Source organism: Plectropomus leopardus, chromosome 10 (assembly GCF_008729295.1).
Source record: "Plectropomus leopardus isolate mb chromosome 10, YSFRI_Pleo_2.0, whole genome shotgun sequence".
Lineage (NCBI taxonomy): Eukaryota > Metazoa > Chordata > Actinopteri > Perciformes > Serranidae > Plectropomus > Plectropomus leopardus.
In genome coordinates, this window is record NC_056472.1 from 23,351,095 (window position 1) to 23,377,360 (window position 26,266).

The 26,266-nt window shown below is 39.7% G+C and overlaps 1 protein-coding gene across 1 annotated transcript; it reads right to left on the bottom strand.

The window, feature by feature from the left end:
* Positions 1 to 2,078: 2,078 nt before the first annotated feature.
* aff3 (AF4/FMR2 family, member 3) lies at positions 2,079 to 26,266 on the bottom strand. Its single transcript, XM_042494082.1, is given in 21 exon segments — positions 2,079 to 2,914; positions 3,517 to 3,546; positions 3,549 to 3,721; positions 3,832 to 3,881; positions 3,996 to 4,089; positions 4,196 to 4,267; positions 4,373 to 4,509; positions 6,254 to 6,317; positions 6,441 to 6,544; positions 6,634 to 6,790; positions 6,911 to 7,038; positions 8,035 to 9,975; positions 14,075 to 14,179; positions 14,182 to 14,266; positions 14,415 to 14,449; positions 15,358 to 15,409; positions 16,754 to 16,811; positions 16,917 to 16,950; positions 18,579 to 18,653; positions 23,359 to 23,403; positions 25,744 to 26,266. Coding segments are annotated over 21 exon segments (3,633 nt in total). The 5' UTR covers positions 25,816 to 26,266; the 3' UTR covers positions 2,079 to 2,792.

The window sequence follows — 26,266 nt, forward strand, 5'->3', positions numbered from 1 at the left end:
CCGGCACACGGGTACTAACGGCCGTGACGCAGAGGCACGTGCAGAATGAACGAGCCAGCGGCGTAACGGCAGGCTGTGAACACGTTGGTTTACTCCAGCGATAAAAAAAAAACACATAAATGTAAAGCAAAAATATTTAAAAATAGCACATTTGAATGTTATGTCGCGGCTGTTCACGTTTGACAGCTGCTCGCGGTGGAGTGAAATAAGGTCACGCGGACAGTGAGCCAAAACACTACCTGCATTTTAGCGGCTGATTTGATTTGGGCTGATGACACGTGATCTATTAGCTTTATAGCATTAAGGAAGCAGCTGAAATTATAAGTATATTTTCTATATATTTTTTTATTTTGCACATTTTTTAAAATGTATTTTCTTGCCTATTATTATTATTTATTTTATTTTATTTTTATTATTCCTTTTATGTGTAAACCTACTTGGCAATAAACCGGGTTCTGATGCTGTTGACCCAAGTCTCGTCGTGTCCCGAAGAGCCCCCCTTATTGGTGGTTCTCTGTTGCTATGGTACCAGACATCGGATGCTGAAGTTTCATGCACGACGCCGGTGTCGGTGCAGCAGCAGGAAGTATAGTTGCAGTGATGGAGAGTTTGAGAGTGATTGATGGATGCACGAGAGAAGGAGGGAGAGGGATGGAGATCTCCGCACAACTGGACCGACTAATGAGTCTGACTCAAACAGTCACTCACAGCTGTAGTGTGTCTTTTTTTGTGTGGCAGAAATGGAAAAAAATAAAGACAGAGAGAAAGAGAAAGGAAATACAGGATCCTTTTTCTTTCCAAGACAAATGCACTGATACATTAACACATGCATGATTGATTTAAAGATCAACCCTTCCAACAAAGGTATGATCAGTGGAATGAAACATAAAAAAAGACACAATCAGAGCAGGATACTCAGGAGCTTCTTCCCAACATTGGTGGGTGATTGTTATTGGTCTAATAGTTTCAGGGAGAGACGTGTGCATATAGAGCCCAGGTTTGCTGCAGGTTCAACAGGAAATGGGATCACTTTGTGTATTTTGTTGCATCCTTGTTTGTAATCCTGAGATGATCTACATGACATTTTGACAATGTGGTTTGCATGCAACCAACTGCGGGAGATTTAAAAACCCAGAGAAGCAGCTAGTGGCTAAATCACAGAAAAACAGCGTCCGTGAATGTCTGCATATTGGGAAAACAATAAGATACGGAAGCTTCTTACCCTCTGAACAGAGGACAAGATCAGCCGCTTTATAACAGGGCAGTAAACGACTGTTAATGCCATGTTGTTATTGTTTAGAAAGTGCTGCTAACATGTATGTTATATGTCACACTAGAGGCCCAAACTGTTGTGTTAAACATCATGCCTGTCATATGCCTTTTTTGCCTCTGGGATGCCAGCATGCCAGCTTAATATGTTTCTGTGTAAAAATGCAAAGGCAGCATAAAGAAGGGACTCTGTAGTGGTCCTATAGCCAGAATAAAAATAGTGAAAAAAAGCACATCCGCACACTTAAATCCGTGCAAAAATCACTATACAAGCACAGTAAACATGATTTTTGGACAGATTTGAGTGTGGGGATGTGACTTGATAACAACTCGGCTACAGCACCTTAGTCCAAGTCCAAATACCGAGTGAGCTGTGTTTTTCAAAGATATAACTAGAGTAAAAAGGGCCTAAGTGACATTTTGCAGGTGAACTCCAGGGGGGCCCCTGACACTTTGGGCCCCTGGGTCTGTGTCCTTTAGGCCCGCTCAGTAAAATGTCACTTTCATAGCTCTTAGCTGACTGCATATTTTAGCAATTTAAATAATTAAAAATAATAACACTACAATTCAGTTTTAGTCAGGCTAACCCTTTCACAGGGTCAAACAAAACAAAAAATGGGATTCATAGGCTGTTGATTTGAAGAATGTCCCAATCCACAGATGAGCTTGTAATCCCTTCAATTGAAGTATGGAAAATAACCCAAATTGGAGATTATCACCTCTTAATTGATGCTGTGTTACCTGTACCACTTGTGCTATAAGACACTAGGAATTTAAAATACATAAAGAGACCCAAGACAGTAAACTTGTCAGAAGTGAGTGACCTCTTAACCTTCATTGTTCATTAAATTACATAATTCAACACGCAAAACAGGGACGAAAATACATTTTGCATTAAAAAAAGAACTGTGAATGTTGACAACTACACTCACCATTTTTTCCAGTTTTTTTTCTAGAAACAGATAAGCCATCAAATATTGCACAGTAAAAACACATAAAAGTAAAAACATCAGAGTTTTAAAAAGAAGAGTCAGTAAAACTTCATTAGAAAAAGATGAAGACGTCTTTCCCGCTTTGGAGAAAGTGTTGTATGATTGTTTTTTTTCAGCATCATCTCCAGTTTTGGCCGCATAGAAAAAAGTCTGTCGGTTAATTACTAATTCCAAAGTATTAAAAAGGATTCACATGTGAAATTGCACATATAACTGCACTAAAGTTCTGTTTCTGTCACCGTAGGACATTTGGCAAATGATCAGACTTCAAATCCATAGCACGCACGACTCCTCAGATTAATCCAATGATGAGGAAGAATGTAGTTCATCTGTGAGACGATGCTCCTTCAGAAGGCTTTGCACACAGTAAGCACCCCAGCATCCTATGAGGATGATCACGCTCAGTGGGATTTGATCCACAGCTCAGTAGGTATCAGTGCTGTCCAGTCAGCTGCATAGAGATCCAGAGTTTGTCTCCTCTAAATGAGGCTTGAAGAGCCAATGGGCGGGTTACAGTAAATCTTCTGTTTGTTAGTTTAGTTTGGCACTAATGCGTATCCACTGAAGAGCCTGTCTGGTGTACTGGACAGCGTGAGCGATGCTACTGTGAAGAGTCAATGGCCCAGACAGCGTATTCAAGTAGTTGAAGAACTCTGTAATGGAATAAGAAGACAGTGCACTTAAAGGTACAGTGTGTTAGATTGAGGGAGATTTAGTGACGTCCAGCGGTGAGGATTGCAGAACAAATGATTTATATCAGTAAAAACACTAGATAGAGCAGTTTCATGTGAAAAATCAGTGTTTCTCCAATGCTGTTTGGCTCATTGCTAACGTGCGCACAACTTTTTTCTCTCATAATTTGAGATCCAGACGTTCAGGAGGTTTTACTATTACTATTTTTCAAGTACATCTATATGGCTTATAAATAATTTAGCAAAATAAAATATAATTCAAGAGATTAATTAAATTAATAATAATAATAATAATAATAATAATAAAAACAAAACTTCAGCTTTGAGTATGGATTGTAATGTTAGAACAGAATATAATAATGTTTGATTTTTTTTAAAAGGTTAAATAATAAGAAAAAAGAGAGAGGGGAAAAAAGGGGTGGATGGGGGGGTCGTGTGTGAATGTGTGTAGTGGTATGAGTGTGTGTTGCATAAGGAGATAAGATGAGTCAGGATGAAATTATGTGGCTTATGTGCCATGTAAACAGAATTTTTCATTGCGTACATTGCATGCGTCCTTGTACCTTTATTCTCCTTTGCGAGGTTGTCTGCCACTCCCAGTACTCATAGCTGTACAGCACACTGTTGGTGATGTTCAGGTGATTTGCTGCCATCTGATGGATGCGTTGGGGAATGCTGATGTGAGAGGGGAAGGCGTTGCCCCCGTGTGAACCCCGGCTGAGGTGTTTTGCATCGGGTGAGAGTGAAGACGGGGGTCCTCCTGCACCCCTGGGAGTGAAAACAGAGCAACAGAGTGGTGTTGACCAACGAAAGTTCAGTGGGTGGAATGCAAATGAATAAAACAGAGAGCCTGTAATATAAAATCACTATCCACCTACTTCCCAGAGTCACTCCAGCAGGGTGGTGTTGAAGGCACTTTGGGAGAACTCTGTAATGACACCATAAACAAGGCTGAAAGTCAAACCAAAATGTTTACATTCAACCCAAAACGGTCCGGTTTTGTATGTAAAAGACACCTCAGACTTGTTACTTCGAGACATACCTTGAAGTAGTCGAGCAGAACTTTGGAGTATTTCAGTGCGTGGTCCTTCTTTAAACGAAACATCTGCCAGTAAAGGAGGGCAAGGCATCGGAAACTGTGGACAACACAAGCCAAGGAGACGGACCACAGATCATGCTCAAAATGCAGCTCCTACAGCGCGATGAAAGATGTGGCGTAAACAAAGGAAACGACATACGCACCACAGAACCGCCAGCTGTTTGTCTTCCTGTCTCGCCCCGGGGCCGGAGTGGCTCTTCAGCCTCATTGCGTACCTTAAGACACAAGACTGTTAACAACGGAGCTGCAGCTCATGTATGTCTGTTTGTCTCTCAAATCAAAATGACTTTTGTCTGTTTTTGCATGAATGTGTAGTTCACCTAATGAGCTCCACTGTCTCTGAGTACATGGTGTAAGGAGATTTGGCCTCCAGTGGCCCTTCTTCCATCGCTTTCCCACACTCCATGAAGGACAGAGCAGCGTCGACGTAGTTCACAGCTTTCCCCAACTTGTCCACCTGGAAATGAGACATCCAATAGAGGCAAAGACGGGAGTAAATGTGTGTTGTTGGGTTTTTTTTTTAATTTGTAGGTGAATAATAATACATATAACACAGATGACAACATGATGACATAACAGCATAATCTCACAAGCAAACAAAGAAAAAAAAGACCAATACAGAGCAAATTGAATAACATAAAAAGCATAAATAAAAATTAATAGGATCACTTCACTGACCTAGAAGAAGTGTTTAAAAATCTAATCATTGAGTTACATAATTTAAAAATGTAATTATAATCATTTTAAACATAGTTTTAAAATTATTATAAAAATAACCTTCTAAATCTACTAATTTCTTGCAATTTTGTATAACATTTCTCAATAAGTTGCTCATTGCCGTTTCCTCCATGTTTTTGACAGAAATCACACCAATATGTTCAAGGTTCAAAGCTTTAAATACTTATGAAAGGCATCTGAAAGCAGCACAAGAAAAGTGATGTCACTGCATGCTTCAAAGGGTGAAGTATGGGTGAAGATGTTTCCATGTATCGCAGCATGATGACACAAACACAAATAGACTACAGTGATAACTTGATGAGAACATGAAGTGATCCCATTTGATTTAGCTGTTTATGTTGTGCCATGCTTAGTTTCTGCTTACAGTGAGAACTGTTTGTTCCCACACCTATCCTCAAAATGACTTCCATGACCTTAAATTACCTGTGACCAGTGTTATACACACACTACCATCTAGTGGTCAAAAATGTTGTAGTCTTTAAATACAATTCATACACAACCATACATGAGAAAAATATAGACACACATGCTAAATCCTACAAGCAGAAAAGATTGAGATCACAAAACTATATTTGAGGATGCAACCTACTCATGAATAACAGCTGCCCTCTGTTTTTGTGTTGGGAACACTATTTGTCTGAATCACTGAGTAACATATAGTTCAGAGATTATTTATTTCTGAAATTCTTATCAGAACCTTCTTATCAAAGTCAAGTTTTTGCTCCCTAGCTATTAAGATATAATATATATGTAAAAAGATTTTAAAGCACTTTGAATGTGTAAAAATGTATTTCTATGAAGTGCCACATACAGCCAAGCAACAACATTTCATAAACTACAATTTAGCATTAATATATATATTAATAAATAAATTTACAATAAGAAACTTCTTTTTTCAAGAAATTACAAAAGACATATACATGATTGGGGTGGGGGGAGAATTTTGCAGCAATACATGGATGCCAGGTACAGAGTTTTATCAAATAGAAATGATTAATATTGCAAATACAAATAAAAGGTTTTACCAGAATATCAAAATTGATTTATTTTTCAGTTAACTAAATACATTTTGCTGAAATAAAAAGGACTGTAGTGATAACATTGTTTACAGTTGAATAAAAGTAATAAATCGCAATTTTTTTATTGTGATACTTAGCATATTGCAATATGGTTAAAATCGCAGTAATACTGTATTCTGACTACAGTATTGTGATATTTTTTCATGGAAGATGGTATTTGTATCTTCCATGAAAACAAATGTGCTGTGTAAATAAAGTTCTTTGTGTGTTTGCTTTCTGAACACAACACAGGCATTCAAATGTTGCCACCTATCATCGTACTTCAGCCAAAAAGCAAATCATTGTTTTTACCAAAATGTTGGAGTATATGTTCAGTGACTGTGCAGCATCTACCTTTTGATCCACTGTTAATAATTTGTAATCAGTCAGAGATCAAGGACTCACCATTGCGTCTGCACGGTGCTTCATCCTTTTAGCTTCATGTAAGTAGTATTCAGCATGGTGTGGACTAAGATGGACAGAAAGACAGAAAAATAAGCACAGTGCAGGCGCAGTGTTTTAAGTCAAAACACACAGGTGTCTGGTGAGTCTGTATCTAGCAAAGCCGCGTCGGCTGTGCAGTGATGCTCACGTTTCATGGTTTGGCACGGTCCCCCTGTGTCCTGCAGGGCCCCAGGACTCGGACGGTGGTTGAGGCTGTTTGGACACTTTTACACATTCCACCTCCATCTTGGGCTAAGTGCAAAGGTGAAGAAAAAGAGGTGAAATAAACCCAAATACCGTGAGGAGTTGGGATGACTTAAACAAGTACTTTTTTGTATCACCTTTATCGCAGAATCTCTATTCTTGTCTCTGTTCTTGTTGAAGTGATGCTGCTCTGAAGTTTTTGTTTTAGAGGGTGGCTTAGTGGACTCGGGGCTGTCAGACAGAGGGGACAAGGGAGACAACGGCCTCTTGCTGTCCAAGTACTCTTCCAAGTACCTGCAAGTACACACGCATTGACACAAACACAGATAACATGGCGTGCAAATATTAAAACAAATATTGCATTTGTGCATACAGTGTGATTACACATGTGAGACAAAGTGGTCTTTTTTTTACCCATTGTGTGTTGTCTCGGTCACAAAGTTGCGCTCAGCTGTGTGTGACGAAGACTCTGTGTGGCCGGAGGGCTCATTAGCGTAAGAAATACTCCTCTTGCTTTCTCTGTGTGACACACCGTTCTCCAACTGCTCACAGACAAACACACATATACATGCTTTGAAGAACAAACCTGTATCAATGCATTTACAGTCATGCATTAAAGGACCAGTGTGTAAGATTCAGGAGGATTTACTGGCATCTAGTGGTGAAGATTAAAGACTGCAACCAGCTGAGATTTCTCCCTATTAGAATTCCAGGAATTTTTACTGTGAGACATAATATCCTTTCATTTATTTGTGGCGGCTCACCACAATTAAAAGATCTGTTGCTCCAAATAGATTTTCTATATCTGGAGCTGGACCGCTCATCAGGAGCACTATTAAAATTAGGGATCTACAGATTATTAACCTGGCCAATTATTGGAGCCAATATTTGGCATTTTGTCAATTATCTGTAGCGGAGTTATATTTAAATGATTGCCGATAAAATTAATTAATTTAAAAGTGCAAAGACAGTGTCAGCATGGGCTATTTTTATTTATTCATTTTTTAAAATTTAGATTTTCACTTGACTTTATGAAAAAAAAACAGTTGCTTGGAATTTGCTGTATATGACATTGAATGTTTGAGTTTTGATTAAGCATTTGCTTATGGTCGTTGAGTTATTCATGATTCCACAATCTTGGAGCACAGAGAGCACTCTGGGCACAGATGGAGCAGCAGGACATCAGGCGCATTGAAAGTTAAACTTAACTGTTTATTCTGCTGGGTCTAAAAGTCTGCAGTCACTTACAAACAGCTGCTCCTCTCATCCATAAATCTGATCTGACTAGCTGTGAATGGACTGACAGATCAATTATCTACTAAAAAAAATAAATAATTCAGGAGGTTTTAACCATTCCGGGCTACTGTAGAAACACGACAGTGCAACATGACAATCTCTGCATACAAGAAACCGCTTCCAATATTATATCATATTCAATTTCTGCCACTAAATCCCCCTAAATCCTCCACATTGGAGCTTTAAAACGCTGCAGATACACATAAAATCAGGAAAGAAAAGTAAATATACATGTTCTCTACCTTACGTTTCCTTTTGCCATCTTTTGTCACAGTCTCAGGGACATACAGGTGTTTCATATCCTCTCTTTTCTTGTCCTTGTTGGATGAAGAGGAGGAGGAAGAGGAGGGGTTTTTAACAGGGGAACTGGTCGTGCTGTCTGGGACCCTTTTGAGAAGACAGAGGTTTATCTGCACCACCAGATTTCTGAGCCCTCGCTGGGATGGCGCTGTAGCTTTTTCAGCTCGTCCAAACGGGACCAGGGTGTAGAGTTTCTGCCTCCCCTCGCTCTGCGGCGCCTCAGTGGCTCCTCTGGGGTGAACCGCCTTCGGCCTGTTGGCGTCAGGCCTCTCCGGGCCGTGCTGCCCTCTCTTAGGGAGTTTCTTGTGAGAGGTAGAGTCTGCTGGGACTTTGGAGATCGGAGCCTGATATTCAGATTCTGAATCTGAATTCGAAGAGAAGGAGGTGGAGGGCGAGGAGGAGGATCTGTGAGGAGTTGGGGAACATGACAGAGGAGGTGATGGATCTTGCTCTCGCTCCTCCTCACTTCTCCCTCCCTTTTTTGTCCTCCCGTGATGGTGTGAGTTGTCTTGAAGGCGGTGTCGCTCGGTGGGCAGTCTCTGTTTGGTCTGGACTGTTTGCCATTCGTGTCTGTGCTCCTGCTCCCTCCTCCTCCTGTCCTCCCCTCTTGCTGTCTCCTCTCTCCTCCTCTGCTTTTCTATCAATTCCTCCTCCTCCTCTTCCTCCTCCTCCTCCTCCTCTTCTTCCGCCGAACTATGGATCCAGGGACGTCTCAGTAGCTGCTCCTCCGCCAGCCTCCTGTCTTCCTTTCTCTCCTGTCTCCCTTGTTGTTTTTCCCGATGTCTCTCCTCTTTTCTCTCGTGTTTTCTCCCCTCTGCTTGATCTCCTCTGTGTTCCACCTCCTGCTCCCTGGACTGGGGTTTCTTCTGTGGTGTTTTTGTGTGGTTAACATGCACAGGAGCTGTGGCCTCCACAGACTTGGCCCTGTGTTTTAGGCTAGGGTTTGATTTAGGGTTAAACCCAGTGTTGGGATTAGTAGCAGCTTTAGAGTTAGATTGGGAATGACTCGAGTTGGTTTCACGACCAGTGGGAGCTGAGTTTTTTGCTCTTGTGGGGCTGTGCTGTGAGCTGGACTGAAACGAAGGCCTGGGCTTGTGTTTGGAACTGTGGTTGGGTTTGCTACTCTGGATTTGCTCAAAATGTGAAATGTGTTTAGTTTTGGGAGCTTCAGAGGGTTGTTTAGAACTTGGATGAAAGTTAGGCTTGGGTCTAGATTTGTGGTTAGCTGAGGGGACAGGGTTTAAACCAGTCTTGGGTTTGCTTTGGTCTTGGTCACGCGCGGGTCGAGTCTTGGGCCTGTGCTGATGAGCTGAAGGAGGATGAGTGCTGTTTGTAGGCTTGGTTTTAGGCAGTGGGGTAATCCATGACCTGTGTTTTTTTGTTTGCGTCAGGCTAGGTTGTGTTGTCTGAACCTCGGGGTGGTGTCGAACCCTGGAAGGAGCAGGTAAACTTGGACTGGGGCTTCTCGGAGGGTCTCTGGGTATCGGGCTCGGGCTACGGCTGGCTCTCGGGCTGCCACACGGACTGGGGCAAACACTTGGAACCGGACTGGGGATCGGGCTGCGCCTCGGGCTAGGGCTAGGACTCGGACTTGGGCAGGTGCTTGGAAATGGGCTGGGGCTGGGGCAGTAGCTGTAACCCGGGCTGGGTAACGGGCTGTTGTGGCTGTAGTTGAACTGTGGGCTGGGGATGGGACTCTGGCTCGGGCTGTACTCCTGATTGCTGTCCCAGGACCTGTCTGGAGATGGGGCCCTTTGTGTGTTGGGAGAAGGAAGGCGTCCTGGAAAGCTTTGGGAGGGATCCTGGTCACTGCTGGCAAATTTTTTGCGGGGCTTCTTCAGCCATTTATCAAGCTGCCACTGGGCTGCCGAGGGGTGATCAGTCTTAAGAAGCACAGAAGAAGAGATTAAATCATATTAATTTAAATTAATCTTTGGTAAAAGAAGCAAACACAGAGGTGGAGTAAGTCTAGATAGATCTTTTTCTTTAAGGGATAATTCACCCCAAAATAAAAATATGCGTTTTTCATCTTATCCATTGGTTTCAATTTAGATCCACAGAGGATGCATTCAAAAGCGAGAGTGACCCTGTCATGACATGCAAGTGTCCCCATGCACAAATTTGTATTTCTTATGGTGTGTTCACATAGAACGTGATGTGAGCGAGAGAATTTTGCATCTTCGCGCAAGCTGAAATTTTTCAACCTTAACGATAATTTTGCATGAGGCTGTGTTGCTGATTCTCCTGAAGTTACTGAAATAAGGAACTGAATAATATAAACAATGTCGCTGCTGTCTGGACCTGAAGGGCTTGGAGATCAGTGCGCAAAGCTATAAAGTTACATGGTAAGCTCTGAAAATACAACTGTTTCATGTGTAAACTATTTTTGTTCAGTTGTTTCTTGGCAAAACTCTGAGTAATAAGTTGATCTTTTATTGTGTGAAGTAAACAACAGAGGTTGTGTGATGTGCTGCAGTGACAGTCTATTAAATAATAAAAAGCATGTCTTGGTTCGCTCTGCCTCTGGGCACAGAGCCTGTGTGTTTACATCCAGCTTTCTCATTTCACTGCTAACCACATTAGCTGTTAGCTGCCTAGTAACTCAACGCAAAAAATGTTATCGCGTTCGGTGTGAACACAGCATTAGGATGTGAAGAAATTACCTGCCCTGCTCTGATTGATTGGCTTACCCTGACAATCAAACCCTAAACTCCAACAATCCCTCTCCTCAACCACAGACAAAACCTGTCTCCACACCCTTTAAATTTGGCACAGAATAGGTGCAAGAGTAGCATCCAGCACGCAACCTCACATTTTCCATTTGGTTCAGACTGTTCTCACAAACTGTTCACACATTTTTCTATAAAAATGCACCCAAATTTGTACATATCCCATGTAGTGTGAAAGGCTACATTCACGTGACCAATATGCTGACGGGAGTAAACAAGAAAGCAGTTTGCCAGCAGTTTTGTAAGGAGGCAGGTTGGGGTGGATGGGTCACACATATCCGAACTTTTCCTTAGGACTTTACTTTTCCTTCACTAACCGTGTTAACTTTCAGTGGACTTTGAATCACCTTAAGGTGTGTCCTCCCCATATTTCTTTTCCTAACTTTGCTTGCCTAAACCTAACCTCCGTAACTTTACGTTAAATATGTAGCTGCACATGAAGGACTTTTCATAGGATATCATATGGGCCTCTCTATGAGGATACATCCCTTAAGCTCTTAAATATATGCTTACATAAAATGAGTGAAGTACAAGTGTGAAAGAGCAGAATAAGGAAATGCCCAGGTAAGTTACAAGTACATAGAAATTATACTGAACCCTTTGAAACCTGGGCAAATTTGCTTGATTTCTGGGGAAGATGGCAGTAAGGAACTTATGAAGAAATTACCCAAAAATTTGCAAGAAATAAGTAAAAAAGTACAAGAAAATATCAGAAAAAAATCCCCAAACCTTGAAACCAACAAAAAAGCAAACAAATAGTCAAAGGAAATTACCTGAAGAACTGCTTTAAAACAGATAACTAACAATTATTCTACTAATTTCTTGCAACCAATTTTTTCAGAGTTCAAAGCTTTGCAGTGAGCAAATTAGCAAGAAATGAGTAAAAAGTACAAGAAAATAAATATATAAAAAACACAACAAAAAAGAAAATAAAAAATATGCAATTAATTATAATAATATAATAATTATAAAAATATAATAATTATGTACAATATTTTTCAAATGTTTTAGCATAATTATTAATATAATTTTCCTCAACCAACTTCTCTTTTTAAAAATAATTTTCTAAATCTACTAATTCCCTGCTGTTTGTGAAACATTTCTTAACATGTTGCTCATTGCCTTTTTCCCTGTATTTTTGAAAAACACCAATTTGCTCAGGGTTTCAAGGCATCTGAGGGCAGCACAAGAAAAGTTATATCGATCCTGGTTTCAAAGGGCTAAGTACAGAATGTGAGAGTAAATTCCACAACTTACACATATTTTTTATGTACTTGGTCAAAATAACAAGGTGAGCAAAGACGTTTAACTGTGTGATGAATGACACATATCGCAACAGTCTCAAACTGTAACTGAACCATTTAAACTGCACGACACTCACTGCATGTAACACATACCTCTCTGACTCATCTACTGTTAAAACAATTCAAACTCCAGAAACACGATCTGGATTACGATACATGTCTAAAAAGTATTTAAAAAATTTCCAGCTGACACTATACCCTCCTTTCTAGTCTCACAGTGCACATCTGTGCTTACAGTAGCTCAACCCCCATCCAATTATGCCAAATGACTCACTTAATGTTTGCTTAACAACTGGCTTGGTAACCAAAAAAGAGACGAACACAAGAGAAAGCAGGCGTTTCTACTTATATTAAAAAAATAACTCAAAGAGGACACTCACATCTGGAAACTTCTTTCTCTCCCTCGCGTTCTCTTTTCCTCTCGTCGCTGACCAGGAACTAAATTAAACCTCTACTCCTCAAGTCAAACAGTGACCCCCCCTTCCCCACATCCCTCGCCCTCTTTCCAGAGAAGACACTGCATCTCTTGTACCGTCTCGACTGCCCTCCCTCCTTCTTTTCTGTCCCTCCCTCTTTCTCTCACTACCTGGAACTCTGGATTCGCTGCTCCCATAACTCCAACCCCCATCTCTTCCTTTGGAGACATTTAAACAGTCCACGTAAATGAAAAACACATGGCGTGCAACCCCCCTTCGCCCCCCTCCAGCCCCAAACACACACTCAACTCCCTCGCTCCCTATAGGGGCCCAATGTAGTGCGTGTTTAGTAATACAGTCCACTACAGGGCCTTCCATTCATAAAAGAGGAGCAGGTTTCCCCTTCATTCCCCACATTGCACAAATCTCAACCCCCACAATGCCTCCAAACACCCCTCATACCTCTGCACCTTGGCACCCGTTCACTATTTATCCAAGATACCATATTTGTATTGCTGTGTGGAGTATTGGGGCAACACCTACAAAAGCACCCTATAATCAATATGCATACAGCAAAAAATGACCAATAGGGTCGTAAACAATGCCGGATTTTGGGAACACATGAACAATTTGTTTTTAAAATCATAGGGACCGAAATTCATGGATCTGGTGAAATTTAAGACAAATAATATAAGACCAAGCAATACACAAAAATGTTCTTGGAGAGAGAAGGGGGTTATAATTTAAGAGGTAAATTCAATTAGTTTGTCTTTTAATTTATCTTTTAATTTATTCTATCTTGACCGTGTTTAATTCTATTACTATTACAATTATTTCTGTGTTTACTATTATATTCTTTGATTTTATTTACTCTTATCGGTATGGGTTGTTATTGTTATTTTTGTTTTATAAATGTTGCTATGCTGGCTCTTATAGTCATGGAAATAAACCCTTCTTGCCTCTGTTTGTCAAAACAATTGGTAACTCTTTTTTTTAAAAGTGCTATAAAAGTAAAGTTATTATTAATATTATTATCATTAGTGTTTTTTATGTACATAGTATATCATTTATTTATCTATTTATTATAAATGTTCAAAATAAAGTATATTCAGTTTCTATTCAATTAAAGTCAATATTCAAGTAGTCCAACTTCTCTATGTGCACTGTTGTTTTAAAGGTAACTCTAGTCGTGGATGTCAACATAAACTCGAGTCTTGGTGACTTCCACCTCCCGAGGGCTTTCCTTTTTAAGACTGAGACTGTTGACATGACACCCAGGCACTAATTCCCAAAGCTACCTCTGCCTGCCCCCCCCCCCTCCTCCTCCTCCTCCTCCTCCTCCACCTCCTCCTCTCTAACCCACATGCATTCCTCATTCCTCTGTCCCTCCCCACACCTGCCGTCAACTGCCTCGAGGCCACCGCTCCCTGTAGAGAGTTCACCCCTGAGGGCGCGCAACCAGAGGAAGAGACAGAGATAAAGAGAGAAGACGCAGAGAATAAGAAGGAGGGGGCTGTGGTTCAGTTTTGGTACCTCCTTGCTGCTGCACGGTGGCTGCACGTTGGCAGGCGACGCAGGATCTGGCTGGACGTCTGGGCTTCGGCTGGGGCTCCGGGAGTGAAGGCTGCTGCTGCCCGAGACTCAGCCGTGGAGTCAGAGCCAGAGGAGTCTGAGCTGGAATGTCTCACTCGCCTGCCATGTGTGTGCGCTCGCTGTGCTGACAGGCTGTCAGTCAACACACACACAAACATCAGTGAGGGGTCAGCGTACGAACACGGCCCAGTGGTGCACACACACAGAGGCAGACAGATGCTGTTGTTATTTACACAATTTAACATACAAACATTCAAATTGAATTCATGATATCACATACCTGTTTCCATCCCAGGAAGCTGACTCATGAGTGGCCTTCAGGGACACAAAACAAAAGACTCATCATCCACAGCAGCGGAAAGAACAGCTCGCTTCATTCATTGTTTTACCTCTAAAGTTGCAGCAATTTACCAGTTTTTACGCTGGTATAAAAACTGGCAGTTACCATAATATGTACATTAGCTTATCAACAGTATTCATAATAAAAAAATACACCGGACATAATTTTCACCTGTATCCTCCTCAACTGCCTGTCAGACCTTTTAAACATACTTGACATGACCTGGCACCAATTACTTAAGGTTAGGGAGAATTTTGCCAAAATATTCACTTTAATATAAACCATGACTTTTGGGTGACAGCAATGCTAGTCATATTCTGTTTTTTTTATTTTTGTTTTTGTTTTGTTTGTTAAGTTACCTATTATTTTGATATTTAACAATGCGATGTCAGAAAAAAATGATTAATAACATTGTACCTTTTATGTCTTTGCACCTTTAAGACTAATGAAAAATTAATTTAAGACATTTTAAGACCAATTTAGGCCTTATTTTTTTAGATTGATTAATTCAATGCCTTTTAAGACTTTTTAAGGATCCACAGGGATAATCATACAGAGAGCAGGTCTTTATTGCGAAATGAACCCCGACAGGGTCATTCTGAACCCTGGCACAAAGTGAAATGGGTTCATTTCGCAATAATATCACACTAATTACACAGCTACTTTCTAAAGAAATTAATAATTTGACAAACTATATTGATACAAAAATGATTTGCTTCTGCTTCTATGATCAAAGCTGTGTCCAAAGCACCAATCTGCTTTAGAAACAACAGACTGGAGAATAATATTGTTGATCAACCAGAATCAAATTGATCGTTCAGAATCAAGTATTCATCAAAGCCATGAAATTAACATGATAACTTTGAAATTTAGTGTCACCTACCCTTTGAGTGTCATCATCATCACTGCTCAGCTTCAAGTCATCAGCAAGCATGCTGTAAGCAAAAGAAATACTGTAAGAAAAATGGCAAACTGTTGTGCATTCAATCAATAGGGTTGATGAAACCATTTTTTTTAAATCTCTCACAACCAATTCTGATAGCTCACCTCAGGAAATCTGCTGATACAGAGTATGAATCTGATACCAGTGCTCTGTTTTTCACTAATCAAAAAAAATCTGCATAAATCACTGACTGTAACTTATTGCTGTCATTATTATATACACTAACACAATGTCAGTGAATACTGTGAATTTTAAATATATTCATTCATACATACATTCATCGTCTGTTACCACTTGTCCTCACAAGGGTTGTGGGGCTGGAGCCAATCCCAGCTGTCAATCTTTATATATATATTATATAAATAATTATAACTTATTATCATTAATAAATAATACTTATTATTATTATCATTATTATATAATTGAATTATTATTATAATTAGAAATATTGACAAAGAAACTTTATGTAACGTGGACATCAACGGCAGTGCTAGATCTGATACAGCTTCATTGTATCACATTGATACATCAACTGTTTTCAACACTTTTAGGTCCTTGTCATCAATAACAAACACAATAATAATTTTTTCTTAAAAAAAACATGTTTCTTTACATTTCTTCCAAAATCAGTGTGCCTCTGTAAACCTCTGGAAATGTCATGAAACATAACTAAGAGACTGTATAAGACAGTATTTTTACTTCTTATCCACAGTTAGTGAAGACGTGGTACAATGTGGCTCATTTGCACCTCAGATAAAACTTTCCACATCACTTATATTTAAAAAAACAGAGATAAATCAGTGTTTAAAGCCAAGGTGTTAAAACAGTTTATATGCACTGTACTAGTCTATTGTTTTTGTATATATACTGTAGTATTATATAGTGTGTAGCTGAGCACATGCCAGCTAGATTTTAAAATATGCTCAAAATTTATATATAAAAAAAGACTTCTTCAAATGTTTTAAAAGTTACATAATGAAGTCTGTGTGATAATGTGAAACGCACAGTTGGCTTTCAACACTGAACATGTGTTACCCAGTAAAAGGAGGATGTAAAGAGGTAACAAACAGGAGCACATTGCTCTCCACTGACAGCGCTCAGGAATGCTAACTGACCTTTGACCTGACCTTTGTTATGGAGCCTGAAACACAGTGCTTGACTATTTGCGCTCACTTTCATTAACACTCCTCCCTGTGGCTCTACAGATGGCGATGATTTGTATCTAACTTTATGAAAGCTGCTGAGAGGAAAACCTGAATGATGTGTGTCATATATTATATCGTCTATATTTGATATTTGACCCTCTGTGGATCGTGTTTCCTCATTACACACTTACGATTTGTGAGGTGCCACGCAAGGGTGACGGGTCATTCGCAGCTGAACATCCCCCCGACCTCACAGAGAGAGAGAATATATTCAAAAGCAGGAAACAAACCATATTACAACAGAGAGCCACTTATAAATTATTGCACATATCAAATGACTTTGTAAATACATACTTTGCCTTTGTTGTGCAGTCGGTAGTTTTGTTTCCTTTGAAAAGAGGGAAAACAGATAGTGAGCAAAAATCTCTATTTACATGGTTGAACAATTAACTCCACAGATTTAGCATCCCAACGTTAAAAAATTAAGGATAAAAAATTGTGCAGCTGACACAGAGATATTGGGCCTCGTGCAGCAACGTTTCTCTTAAATTTGTCTATATTTTATCTTCATTTTCTGGTTAGAGGAAAAATAAGAGAACTCAACTCCAGAGGCACCAAACACTCTTAATCACATAAATCTGCTCTGACCCAGGTGTGCTCAATGATGAATCCCACTTGATCATATGTCACAGATTAGCACATGAAACGCCCCCTAAATACTATATGACGACAGGTTTGTGCAAAGACTCTGACACGCAGCTGAGACTGGACACACGACACCAACAAAACCTGCAAGAAGAACTTCTGAAGTAGTGAAACCGATGTAGGCCTACTGTTAAATAAACTTAAATTAAATGTGATTTCAGGAAAATGCATTGAAGTATTAAAAGTAAAAGTGCACATGCAAAAAAGGTTTAAATAAATCTTAGAAATCCAAATAATTAAAATAATTAAAAGAAAAAGCAACAAAGCAGCAATTCCTCATACAAACAAGGAAGTAATGTATTAAATTTACAAAAATCATGTCTGCTTTTTCAAAAGTATATGTATTTAATAAAACAAGCCTGTTAAAGGTATACAATGCAGGATTGCTGGTTGCTGTTTGTAAACACTCTCGCCAGCAAAAGTGAAAGTAACACCAAATCCCAGATATACTCTCGTTTGACATTTCGCCTCACTATGCATTGCATTCTTCTCAGATCCATGTCTCCTGGATATCTGCTGCCTACAGTCAGACACCTGGTCTCTACCTTTCTACAAAGCCTGGACCTCACCTGAGCACTGTGGGGGCACATGCCCATAAACATCCCAAACCCAGAAAATAAGAAAACACAGGCAGAGGGCAGAGTTCTACACTACTCTGTACAGCGTGCACACTTATAATAGGTCATAAGAGATTACTGTGAGGGATTACCTTTGTATGAGTCAGTATTTTTTCAGAAAATCCTAGTATATCTTAAGAAAGGTGCAGCTGACCTTAATCATAAAAAAGTAGTGCTGGCATTGCATTGTCATTTAGCATGCTGCATGTTTTTGTGCCATATTTCTTTTGTATGTTCTCCTAAAAATTGTTTGGATGCTTACGGACGGGTTCAAACAAAGTGGATCTGGGGAAATAAATATTAACCTACAGAGAGTGAAAAGCATTAATGTTGGCTGATTCAGGAAATTAATGGAAATAATTTGATTTGTGGCATACTTTTTGATTAATAAACTTTTTAACCTTTGGGCTTGGGGGGAAGATATCAAGTATTTTCAGGTCAAAAGGCTCAAGTCTAAGTGAAGTCACAAGTTGATGATCTTTAAGTTGAGTTGCAAGTCTTTCTTAATTTTGCCAAGTCGATGCTAAAGTCATCAAATTTGTGACTCCAGTCTGACTCAAGTCCAAGTCATGTGACACCAGTCCAAACCTCTGGTACTCCGCAAGATCTATAAGCAGACTTTAATAAGTAAAACTATTGGAGTTTCCCTTTAATTATTCAGGACGATAAAAACACAACACACACACATGCATACCTTAGGGGTGTAGAGGATTCGCTGGGCCTGGTCACCCCTTAAGGCTTGCTGGGACGGCCAGGACTGAGTCATGTCCTATGCAATAGAAGGGAGGTCAAAGGTCAATTGTGAGATGCCACTGTGAGTGATGGTCTTCACATGCAGAAACTCCACACATCCTAAATCTGCCACTCCAACTTTCTTCATTTTTCTTTCATTTAGGAGCAACTCATGTCTCCTGTTTCCACACATACAGGCTGAGAGCCTCATCTGACAGCCGACTGCTGTTACCAGCACTGTTCCTCCCCACCAGGGGGAGCGTGACCGGCTATAAATACAGGCTCAGAGAAAAAACGATCCATAATGAACATAATTACATAATTCGAATTATGTTACAGAAATATATAGTTTTTTAAGCACTTTTCTCCAGGTCTCGTTTGTTATTTTTACTGTCTTTAAAACTTTTAAACTAATTTTCAGGTAATTTTCTTGTTTGATAATTTTCTGGTCATCACTTCTTTCGTTGTTCATTGCGTTCTTCCCATGTTTTGAAAGAAATCAAAGCAAATTTGCTCAGGTTTCAAAGGGTTAAAAATAATGTGAATCAATTCCACAGTATGGGTTGAAAATGTGATCATACAAACCTCAAAGAGGCATGATTTTTCATTCCAAGAGGACAGATCTGAGTGCCACTAGACTGACGCATTTATTCGCTTTTCAAAAGGTGGAAATCTCTGAGGTGTGCAGTCAGTGAACCAGAACTCAACAACGCTCATCAAAACATTTGTTGGTTGTAAGGCGGCTCAGGGGAAATGAACGTAAAAGACTTCAGCTGGCTCGTGCCACAACAAGTCATCATCAGTACCCAGAGCAACAGCGGGTTACAATATCCAACTGAAGAACACACATTGATTACAAATCACTTTGCAGCATTTAATTGTTTTGGGAGGAACTTGGAAGCCATCACCCCAGAAAGAAATCCTAACACAGTATCTCCACAGCTGACTTTCAGCCTGCAGGTCCTTTGTGTTTGTGTTTATACACTACAGATCACTGATAGAACTGCAATGACTCATCAACTTAAATAGGTGACGTTTAAACGGAAAATTATTCAAAGACAAATCTTTGGACTGATTATTTTTCCTATTTATAAAAGAAATGAACATTTGCTGGCTGCAGTCTCTTGAATGAGAATATTTGCTTGCTTTTATTCATTTCTTATCAATTTTAAAGAGGAGAAAAATAGAAAGAAAAAAATGCAACTTTAAGACATGAATTCATGCTAAATTAACCCTTTGAAACCTGTATCGACATCAGTTTTCTTGTGCTGCATTGAGACACGTTTTGATAGGATTTAAACCTTTGAAACTGGAGCACATGGAAAAAAGGCAATGAGCAACTTGGTAAGAAATGTGCCACAAATTGCAAGAAAGAAAAGAAGATCTGAAAAAAGAAAAGACAGAGAGAAAAAAATATTAGAAAATTAACACAAAGGAAAAAGTAAAAGTAATTTTGAACAGGGAGAAGGACACCATAGGAAAGATAGTCAAGATGCATGAGGATCAGATGAGGCATAGAGAGGTAAGAGAGTATTCACAGAGGAAATAATAGGCTGCTATCTTTTGTAGAAACTGACAGATGAACCTTTCAGAGAATATTTCAGCTTGACCAACTGACCGGTGCAAGAGGTACTCCAAAGCTATCAAGGGACTGCGTTCAAGAATGATATCAAGGACTTTACTTAATGGATTAAAGAAACCAAATCTCTGCTAATTTTGGACAAAAAATAATATATGAGTATAAATGGCTGGTAATAAGCCACACCTATCACATATATTAGTACCTGGAAATAAGCTGCTTAGCCTAGCTTTCACCTCAAATAAAGTTATTCAAATTTTGGATGCATTATACAATTATAGTAAAATTTACTTTAAAAATTGACACAAGAATGTAACCATCCTGCAAATGTTGATGGTATTTTACCTCTAGGTGGTGCAACATGTTATATCTTTATGAACATAACTTTCTCGTCGTGAGTCTCTCTTTTCTTCATATCTCACCCCATAACAAATCTATAATAGCCTATTCACAATTAGTTATTCTGCAGAGATCATGTGTGCCATCTCCCAGTCAGTATGACTGTTTATTACTTTGTGATATCATTGCAGATTAAATCCTGGTGTGATATGAAATTAAAAAGACAGAAAGGATAATGTAGAGGTGTGCGTTCTCTGAGCGCTTCTATGTTAACAACAGATAACAGTATTTACTAAAACATGCTCAATTAAAAATAACAAATTATCCAAGGGTAATTATTTCGGATTTGAAATAGATGCGGTGCATGCTCACAGCTCAGTGACAGCACGTGTTGCTGCTCACCCTGATGGAAGACTGAGGTGATGATTACACATGATTATACACCTGGACTATTATGAAAATTGACCCTGTTTCTTATTTGTTCTCACTGCACAGCGCTCGAGAGGAAACCAGCCACATGGAGAGAGCTCTGCATCCACAGAGCACTGTCTTTGCTGTCGCTCTGATTATAATCTCTGCTGATTAGATTGCCTGCAGTCACACTCAGACAACCCAGGCCTCGTGGATGCTGACAAAACGGCCTGATTTTGTACCGTTCATTTACCATGTTAGCATGATCTGGCTCCTCAGCTGGGTCATAATTTGGTAGCATGGGGGTTCAGGGTGTAAAGTACGTGTGTGATGATCACTGTTTGAGTGATGGAGAAGATTGACTGCTAAACCTCTGGAAAAAGTCATGTTTTATCAACTTAGATGTATGTGTGCGTGTGTGTGTGTGTTGAATGCAGATTAGGATGTGTGGTAATGGACACTTAACTCAGCCGTAGCTGTTGGGGTCTAAAGGAATAGTCTATCATCTTGAAAAACATGCTTAGATCAACACCACTTTCTAAACTAGGGCTGTGCGATACATGACAAAATATATCATCTGACAATGAAAGAAAACAAAACGCCTATCGTTTTAAAGTCATATCACCCGGCCCTACACTGCACATGAAGCTACAGCGTGGCTTTAGCCACCGCAATGTCACCCTTTGATATACAGACATCCGTTTAGAAGCCTCAAAATTGGGCGTTTTGGCTGCCACCATTTTCGTCTTTGGGTGCCGGATGTGACTGCTTTAAACACATGCACTTAATATCATGCGATGACTTGAACCACAATGCCACAATTAAACCTGATGCTGCCATTTATTTATGGATGTGTAAGACACACTTCACATTATCATTATCATTACCATTGAACTCCAAAAGGAGTCTGCTAGAAAAATGATCCCAGTTTCATTCTCTCTAATCCAAGATGCTCATGAGATGACACATTTTTATGACCTGGCAGGTGATTCAAAAGCTTTTCTTCCTCCTCTTCCCTCTACAGAAAACCCCGGAGGGCATATGTTTCCTCTCGCTGATCATCCTTTTACTTCATTATCTCTCCTCCTTCAGTCACCAAGGACACAGCACCAGCCCGTACCCCTTTCCTCCTCCAACAACAACAAGGTCTCCCAGGTGGAAAACATTATGTGTTGCTATCTTCCTCCCACCCCGTGTTCTGTATCTCTATTTTCCTCCTCCTCCTCCACTCCTCCTATCTGCCCCACGCTGGTGACAGGACGCAGGGAGCAGAGATCCTCTGCATTGTACAACCACCATAACAGAAGAAAGCGGTAGAAACCTCATGGCCACTGACCACAGTCTCAGATATCTGTGAGATAAGAGCTGAAAAGACTGGCCAATTAATTGATTACTTGATCGATTAGAAATCTACAACTTTCGGGGTGCGCAGTAGCTGGTGGGGCTCGTAGGTTCGATTCCAGCCTTGGCCCTTTGCTGCATGTCATTCCCTCTCACTCCCCCTTTCACCTTTAAGCTGCCCTGTTAATAAAAGCGAAAAGCCCTGAAAAAATAAAAAAATAAATCTGCAACTATCTATTAATATTTTAATTACGTTTTTTAAAGCAAAATACCAAACATTCTCATGTTGCTGCTTCTCAGAGTTTAAGATGTGAGGATTTCCAGCTTTACTAAGTGTTATAGCATCTCCAATCTTTAGATCTGTTGTTTTTCTGTCATCTGTGATGACTTTGCCTCAGTTTTTCACTTTGATTACATTTTTTTTTTACATTATTTTTTATCTCTGGTGCTTATATTTTTTCTGTTCTTTTAACTTTTATTGATTAATTTTTATTTTTTATGACATTTTATTTCTTGAAATAAACATAGGATAAAGAGGAGGTGCTTTATTTAATGTTTCAATTTTGCTGTATGAAGCACATGTTCATATGAAAGGTGCTCTCTAAATAAAAGTTGAGTTAATATTATTTGCATTCAGAGATTTGGATTCAGAGAACCTTAAATGCATATTTTTTTACTACATTTTGACATTTTATCAGTAAACAGCTATTTGAATGATTAAAATGATCAACAGATCCTTAGTTGCAGCCCTTTGTCTTATGTGCAGCTAGTGTTTTCTCCTCTGAGCAAAGATCTGCTTTCATTATTCCTCATCTGCTGTCTGCTGTTCATTATTATACATTATCTGCTGTCCACCCTATGGCTGTTCAACCTGATATAATAAAACTAAAATTATTTAAAAAGCATAGCGGAGATATCACCCATAATTTGACTTGATTCACTGAATGAAGGATGAATCTGAATTACTGCACATGTTCAAAACCCAATTAATGCACGGGGGTTACCACCAACACTTTTAACAATAAAAAACGTACCATTAAAGTCAAGAAATTAAGTTATAGTTATTTGTTACCTCAAGAATGTCTTTGGCACTACTGTTGTGTTGGCTTCTTGTTACCTGTGTAAATAGAAGAAAGGAGGCGATGGTAAATGAGGAAGAAGCCACAGGAAGCTAAAACTGATAGAGGGGTGTATCAGAGATAACATGTTGACACAAGTCTAGTAAGTAGCACATGAAGAAAGAACTTTAGGGGCACACAGACTATATTTAAGCATAAATACAGTAAATACATAAATTACATTAAGCTCAGAGTGTGTCTAAAATTCACTCTTATGCAAGTTCAACAGCAAATACAGCCATGCACATGTACTCACACACACAGTTCGTGGAGTCATTCATTTCTGTCACCAGCCATTGCTCAAGATGTGAACTTTCAGTCTCCTTTGCCAAGATAGCACACACACACACACACACACACACACACACACACACACACACACACACACACACACACACACCCTAAAAAAAAGAACTGTCTAAACTCTGCTTCCCGCCTTTTTGCTGCAACATTCACAACTCGGCGTCACACTTTACTGCAAACCTTACAGTCTCTCACGCTCACACACACACATGCACAGCAATTGTGAGACTAGAGAGAAGGTTGAAAGCGTGTTGATGACTCATATCACAGAAATCACAGCTGCAGATGATCAGACGGATGTTGATTCTGTTGCAAGCAACTTTCTGTTTCCATCCGCGTTAGGCAACCCTGCTCTCCCTCCCCCAACGTTTCTCCTCCTCTTCACAACTCAGCTCACAATTCAAATTCACCTCGTTGGCACGAAAGCCAAGACTGCATTGCTCAAACATTAAGATAAAGGAGAAATACTTTATATCACTGTGTTCACCTATGTGTAGGTGCTTTCTGTGTAAGTGTGTGTTATTGTGACTGAACAGATGATCCTCCTGCACAAATTAGCACCAAAACATATTGTTTCCTTTGGTTCCTCATTCATAAAAGTCTCATTATGTCTGCAAGGTTTGGTTTTTGTGTGACTTTTTCATCATTTTCATTTAGGCGATTTGCTACTTTCTCCTATGACCCACTCTGTCTTCTGTGCCATCTGTGCAGCATAAGTATGCACAGTAGAAAATGTGTGTAGTGCAGTGTGCATGCGTGTGTGTGTGTGTGTGAAACTGTCTCTTCTTGCATGCATGACTCACTAAGGTCAGTGTCTGAGTGGCTGGACTCTCAGCCTGCGGAGGAAAAACAGCGTGTGTGAAAAACTGTCTGATTATTACAGCCACAAGGCAGTTATGGGGCCGTGGGCATTAAATGAAAAACACAAACACAGACAGCCAGTATTTTGCCTCCCTGTGGCTGTGCACAAGCAAAAAGCCTGGCCTGCTTCCTCAGTTTACACTCACATGTCCATTAGTGTAGATATTATTATGTGGATGTGTTTCACGCATCCATTGCCACTATAGCACCACAGGCTACAGCTCTGGTGCAATACCCTGATGAGTGGACTCCCCAGAGGCCAAACAAACCACAAACCATCATAACACCTGCTACGGGCAGCATGCAATCTAAATAGACTACTAACCACCTGTTACATTCTTAAAGTATCAGCAATTACTGAAGTCATTTTCAGCTTCAATTCAGTGCTTCCATATGTATTGAAAAAAAAAAATTCTAAAAAATCCCCATATTTTTAACCTTTTGAAACCTGAGAAATTGGCTTGATTTGTTTCAAAAACGTGGAAAGAAGGCAACAAGCAACTTAGGAAGAAATTACCCCCAAAATAGCACAAAACTAGTAAAATAAAAATAAATAAACATGAAGATTACCTGTAAATTAACAAAATAAAAAAGGACAAGAAACTTTTTAAAAGCCAAGAAAATTGCCTATAAATATGGAAAAAAAGAAATAACAAAAAAATAAGCTGAGAAAATAATGAAAAAAATAAACAGAGGAAATAAAAACTAAGTCTTTCACATAATTTTAAAAACATAATTAAGATAATTATAAATACATTTGTATGGAAACTTTCCCCTAGCTTTAAAAAAACAATATTTTCTATTTGAAGGCCATTTCTTGCCAAGTCACCAACTTTTTCCCATGATTTCCAAAGAATTTAAACCTTTTTTTTTGTTTTTACAGGGATCAAAGATTTGAATATCTATAAAGGGCATCTGAGCCCAGCACAAGAAAACGGATGTCAATTCAGGTTTCGAAGGGTTAATCTGCAAACAATCTCTATGAAGATAGGAGCACAAAATGCAAAACTCTGCAGAAATGATCCCTTCATTTTATATCAGTATTCAGTAATGTTTACACAAAAAAAACCCGCCAGGTTCTTCATGTGTAAATTTGCGACTTTAACCATGCATCTTGTGCTAAAATATTCAAAGAAAGAAACAGGATGTAATATACGGTCCATGCACTCTCTCACCTGAGAATATGCGCATCTGAGTAGAAAACACACAACGGAAAGTTTCCCTTTGCCACCGAGAGCAGTAGGCATGGTTCCTGGTTGATCAGTGCTCTCCCCCGGTGTCCATGCCAGTGAGGACCCGCGTTCGGAGCAGCGGATGCGGTGCCCTCTCCTCTTCACCGCCGGAGAGAGTGTGTGTGTCACCGGGGGAGACAGGGGGCGATGTAGGCGGGCCAGTAACGTCAGAGATGACACACACCCAGCTCACGAAGGTACATCACGACTCACAGCGGCCCCGTGGATGATCATCACCGGCGCTGTCTGCTTTTTAAAGGCGCAACTAGGATGTCAGAGCTGCTCAGTGAACCGGCGAGACGGGACACTGGTTGATGGAGTAAGTTTTACTACGTGAGTTTAATTTAACGGCTAAACGGGCGACGCTATGATTTATGAAAGACTTCAAACTAAATTAATTGATTTTTTGCCACTTGGGGGCAACTAAAAAGCTGTAAACACAATATGTGACATACTAGAACCTTAA